A 6000-nucleotide genomic window follows, 5' to 3' on the forward strand; every position below is an offset into this window, starting at 1 on the left:
TAAAATATTTTATTATTGTTATATTCAAAGATATTGTAACATTTCACAAATTTAAAAAGTTTTTTAAAAATTAAAATTTTCGCTTCATAGATTTATATTATCGAGTAAATAATTAAACATTTAGTTTTTGTTTAATTTTTAAAATAAAATATGTAGTTTAAAATTTGTTTTCATTGGTTTAAGGTAGTAAAGATTAATCATTGTTAGATAATATGATTTTTGTTATTTAAAAAAAATATTTATAATTTTAAAAGTTAACATCGATAAATATTTAAATAATTAACTTATGAATGTATAGTATTACAACATTAAATTATATATATTTATTTTGTACTATCTATAAATCCAATGGATCTTCTATTGTTGAAATTCAATTATTGATAGTCCAATAAAAATTTCTGGTAGGCCCAAAATTTAAATGATAAGATTAGAGAATAAATATAATATGACTTTTTAGGAATAAATCCATTAGGTCTATTTTTTTAAAAATCACACATGAATCAAGGTTGTGACTTCTGTTTTAATATATAAGATTTTTAAAATAAACTATATAGCTTAAAATTTGTTTTCATTGGTTTAAGGTAGTAAAGATTAATCATTGTTAAAAAAAATCTTAATAATTTTAAAAGTTAACATCGACAAATATTTAAATATTTAACATATGGAGGTATAGTATTACAACATTAAATTATATCTATTTAATTTATACTATTTATAAATCTAATGGATCATCTATTCTTTAAATTCAATTATTTATAGCCCAATAAAAATTTCTGGTATGCCCAAATTTAAATGATAGGATTAGAGATTAAATTTAACATGACCTTTCTAGGAATATGTCCATTAGGTCTATTTTTAAAAAAATCACACATGAATCAAGGTCGTGACTTCTGTTTTAATATATATGACTAGATTTGGACCCGCACAACCGTGCAGATATTAATTTTCATGTTTATATTATTTTTACATAATTAAAAAATATTTTTTAAGTTACTTATATATTTAAATGCTTATATATAATTATTTTAAATATAACAATTTGATAGTTTTCATGCTGTAAGTTAATTGATTATTTCAAATCATCACATATATTATATATATTTTAAATTAAAAGATATTAAATTATATTATGATTTAAGTAGCTAAAAGATTATATATTAGCATTAAGAAAATACATTTAATAAAAAATTTAAATGATGATCTAAATAAAAATATCACACATGAATCAAGGTGAGTTTGTTAACCAATCCGGGTTTTTAGGAGTTGATGTTATATTAGGAATGATATATTAGTAATTCATATTACTAGTAATAAATGAATAATAACTGATTTCTAGTGAGGATCCATTTTTAAAAAAATCGCATATGAATCAAGGTTGTGATTTCTGTTTTAATATATAAGATGGATCAAGGTTGTGAATTTTGTTTGTGACTTCTGTTTTAATATATAAGATTTTTAAAATAAACTACATAGTTTAAAATTTGTTTTCATTGGTTTAAGGTAGTAAAGATTAATCATTGTTAAAAAAAAAATCTTTATAATCTTAAAAGTTAACATCGATAAATATTTAAATATTTAATATATGGAGGTATAATATTACAACATTAAATTATATCTATTTAATTTATACTATTTATAAATCTAATGGATCATCTATTCTTTAAATCCAATTATATATAGCCCAATAAAAATTTCTGGTATGCCCAAATTTAAATGATAAGATTAGAGATTAAATGTAACATGACTTTTTAGGAATATGTCAATTAGGTCTATTTTAAAAAAATTACACATGAATCAAGGTGGTGACTTCTGTTTTAATATATAACATGGAAGTGTCAATGTGGCTAGGATCTAACTACCAAATGATTAAAACTTTATGTTGTGATCAGGAATATATTCTTTGTTTTCTAGAAATGCATGTTCCTTGCCCAAACATAAAAAAATAATTAAATATGTTTTATTCTGTTAAAAAATTAATTATGTTTTATTAAAATAAAAATTTTATGGATTTGGAAATCCATTTTAAATACTTGAACGAAGGTGTTCTAACCAATAACACACTTCAGTTTCATTACTCTGAACATTCACCAAGCAAAGTATTCTCCAGGCGAGAGATCGATCAGACCAGGGAAGCTTAGCCATGGTTGGACCAGGAAGGCCCCAAATCGTCCTTTTCGGTTCTTCAATCGTTCAGTACAGCTTCATCAATGGTGGCTGGGGAGCCACTCTCGCTGACGTCTACTCTCGCACGGTTTCTCATCTTCTTTTTCCTTACATGTTTCCCATTTTTAGTGGCATGTAACTATTGAATCTGTTCTCAAACTTACTGGTCGTAAGTGGATAACTTTCACTCATTATTTGTGTTCAGTATAAACACCATAATGATTAATGATGTAGCACTTACGGATTCAATCTTTTCATGCATGTTCACAGGCTGACATCATCCTTCGTGGTTACGGTGGTTGGAACTCCAGATATGCCTTAAAGGTCCTTGACCAAGTCTTCCCAAAGGTACATAAACTCTGTTCCGACAAGTGTAGTTGAACAAGCGAACTAGGTATGTTTTAGTCAGAGCATCTCCAATATAAAATTTATTTTGGAGGTAGCTGATCTTTAAAAAGAGAGTTTTAAGAGTTGTTCCAAAGATAAATCTCAAATTGATATATCTCTAAGTTTTTATTTGCATTTTTCATTTAATAATAAATCACTATAATCACCAAACTTTTGTAAATGATTAGTAATACATAACAAAAATATTATACACAAATTTACAACTTATCTATGTATATTTTGGTTTCATTGAGTGAGCATATCTTTAGTTTCTTAAAAAGTACATGAGCTAGGGAAAATGGTTACAAATAGGCATGGGTTCGCGGGTCAACCCGCCCCGCACGATCCGCCAACCCGCGGATCGTTTCTTTTTTTTTAGTTAAAATTTTGACCCGCTCAATCCGCAAAGAAATAAACTAATACCCGCACCCGCCCCGCTTTATTTTGCGGGTAACCCGCGGGACCCGCGGGTTATATTTTTAATTAAAAAAATAATTATTTAATTAGTTTTTCTATAAAATAATATATTTATAAGTAATTTTTTATATTATTTTTTTTTTAAATTTAATTATTTTTTTTAAAAAAATAATTATTTTTCTAAAAAAAAATCGAATTTTTCAAAAAAAAAGATTTTTTTTTATTTTTTATTTTATTTTGCGGGTTGGCGGGTATCCGCAAATCAAAATCCACCAACCCGCACCCGCCCCGCAAAAAATAGTCTTAACCCGCACCCGCACCCGCGACTTGATTTTTTCAAAACGCTCGACCCGCATCCGCCCCGCGGCGGGTCAAATGGGGCGGGCCCCGCGGGCTTTGATTTAAATTCCCAGGCCTAGTTACAAACTGATACAATAGTGTATATAACATTCAATTTTACATAATACTATTCCATATTAATAATTTTGATTTTAAAATATTTATATATTTTACGTATTAATAATATATATACAAGATATATTTGAATATTTAAGTAAAATATAATTATAAAGATAAAAATGATAAGAAAATCAATAGTGTGGACTTTTAAGGTTTGGTGGAGATGTTCTTATAGTGAAAGTGTCTCTCCTTATGTAAGATTCTTTACTGAGAAGTCTTTTTACAAAAAGAATTAGCCTTTCTTGGCGTATGCTTTTCGTTTTGTTTTGCTTAGGATGCTGTAGTACAACCTTCTTTGGTGATAGTCTACTTCGGTGGGAATGATTCAAAGGCTCCTCATCCATCAGGCCATGGACCTCATGTTCCTCTATCTGAATTCGTTGAAAACATGAGGAAGATTGGGGAGCATCTTTTGGTACTTATGCCCTTTTCAATGCTCGCGACTTTTTCTTAATATGATGCTAACTCATGGTGTCTTCTTTCGTTAACAGAGCCTTTCGGACAAGACCCGTGTCATTTTTCTCTCTCCCCCACCAATGAATGAGACACAAATCCAATTAGTTTTTGGGTACATATATCTTTGAGAGCTGCTTAATCTTCCTATTAATAGTATTAGAAGCTTGATCAATATCACTTTGTAACATTGGTAGAAATGCACTAAAAGGACGGAGTAACGAAGTTTGCCGTCCATATGCAGAAGCCTTGTTGAATCTATGCAATGAGATCAATGTAAAAAGTGTTGATCTTTGGAACGCAATACAGCAACAAGATGATTGGTTGAACACCTGCTTCACGTGAGTTACTCAACACTTTGTATGATGCATTCCAAAATTGATTATTCATCAATCTAACTCCTTGCTTTTGTTTTACTTCGTAGAGATGGGATCCATTTCACAGCCAAGGCAAGCGAGGTTGTCGTGAAGGAGGTATTGAAGGTAGTGAAAGAAGCGGATTGGAAACCGTGTCTTCACTGGAAGTCGCTACCAGTTGAGTTTCCCTTTGATTTTGGTGTACCAAACTCCCTAAGCCTTAGTGAGATAGAGTTAATGAGAAACGACCAGTTGGAGCCAGCCCCTAGTGCGACTCTTCTGTAAAACGTTAATAGAACATGCTACTGGAGTGGTGTACCAGTTTCACGCTTTGTTTGCATGCTTTGTTTTGAATCGTTGTCTTCGGATCTTAACAAGGTCTTTGAATAACATGTAAGACTATCATGTAAGTTCACATATGTTGGGGTCTCAACTTTCAAGTACTTTAGGTGTCTTTTTTCACAAATATATCCCACAGTTTTGACATGGGCTGACAGTGCAAAACCATTGAATCCAGCATATTTTTTTGTAAGTTTGAAAGCCCTACAAAGTCTTAAATTGTGACTCAAACTTTTAAACTATTTGTACAAATATTTTATTTTTATTCTAGTTGGTCAATAAGCTCATAATTATTTTGAACCGGGCTAGATATATTTTTTTCTTTCTTTTGTGTTGAATGATTCCTTTTTTAATAAACCTCTCTCGAGATCGTTATCAACATTTTGTAGATTTAGAGATAAGAGTTAATGTTCTTGCAATAGATTTGAATCATTTGAAATTGTTATCTATGCTATTATTTATGAAGCGATTTTGCTGATTTGTCACATTCTCAATGATTTTAGCTAATTTTGCTTATTTGTCATATTATTGTTAGTTTTTACCGATCACAATAAAAACCAGTCAAATCAATATATATTATTGTTAGTTTTTACTGGTCATATTATTGTTGCTTCATATTATTTTGCTTGTATTAGTTTTTGACTGGTAATTTAATACATTTTCCTTGTTCAAAAATACAAACTAGATTAAGAGAGACCAAAAGTTCACATTTTTCGCTGTCCAAAAAAGAAGTTCACATTCTTATTTTACTTTATTATGTGTAATATTTAATATGTAATTATGCTTTCATGGTTTCATATTTTTATACCTTTTTTTGTATTAAAAAGATGTAGACCGAGATAAAAATTAAAGAAAACTAAAATGATTAAGAATATAAAGAATAAGTTATTGTCATGTTTAAATCATAAGAAATATATTAATAACTATTAGTAAAATGATTATGCCTACATGTACGGACAAAACACCTAGTATTCTATAATAAATTATTCTTTCTCCCTACTAGTCTAGGATATATGAAGCTCATAAAATATTTAAAATAAGCTATTATTGGCGTTTACTTTGGTTTCTTTTTGCATTTTAAATTTATATATTACATTAAACCTCTTTTTAGGTTTTAATCAGTATGATTCACCTTTAATTTTTTCAGAAAAATAATAATAACCATGATCCAATTACATATACATGAAACATAAAAAAGCTAAACAATAAGCTAGCATTCACTAAATCTCTCTAAAAACTCTGCCTTCTCTTTTGATTTCTTTTCGACGCCGTGAAGAGTATTTTCGGCCGATGGTGTGGGCTTCTACGGCCACCGTCGGTCCGACTGTGTTTTTCTTTCTGGTTTCTTTCTAATTTCTTTAGGTTTTGTGGTTCGGTTTTTCTGTTTGGATTTCCGACTCCGGGAGGTGAAGGTTTCTAAAGCTCC

At 29.3% G+C, this 6000-nt stretch overlaps 1 protein-coding gene across 1 annotated transcript; it reads left to right on the forward strand.

The window, feature by feature from the left end:
- Positions 1–2045: 2045 nt before the first annotated feature.
- Positions 2046–5123, forward strand: LOC106427740 (GDSL esterase/lipase At2g38180-like). The gene is made up of 6 exons (XM_013868457.3): positions 2046–2251; positions 2434–2511; positions 3701–3841; positions 3918–3994; positions 4077–4220; positions 4304–5123. Exons 1-6 carry the CDS (start codon positions 2141–2143, stop codon positions 4518–4520), a joined length of 768 nt encoding a protein of 255 aa, XP_013723911.2. The 5' UTR covers positions 2046–2140; the 3' UTR covers positions 4521–5123.
- Positions 5124–6000: the final 877 nt, after the last annotated feature.

Source organism: Brassica napus, chromosome C3, assembly GCF_020379485.1.
Source record: "Brassica napus cultivar Da-Ae chromosome C3, Da-Ae, whole genome shotgun sequence".
NCBI classification, from domain to species: Eukaryota; Viridiplantae; Streptophyta; class Magnoliopsida; order Brassicales; family Brassicaceae; genus Brassica; species Brassica napus.

Coding starts and splice junctions, on each gene's coding strand:
- LOC106427740 (XM_013868457.3), top strand. CDS start 2,141: ATGGTTGGACCAGGAAGGCCCCAAATCGTCCTTTTCGGTTCTTCAATC. Junction 2,512..3,700: donor TTGACCAAGTCTTCCCAAAG/GTACATAAACTC, acceptor TGTTTTGCTTAG/GATGCTGTAGTACAACCTTC. Junction 3,995..4,076: donor CAAATCCAATTAGTTTTTGG/GTACATATATCT, acceptor TAACATTGGTAG/AAATGCACTAAAAGGACGGA.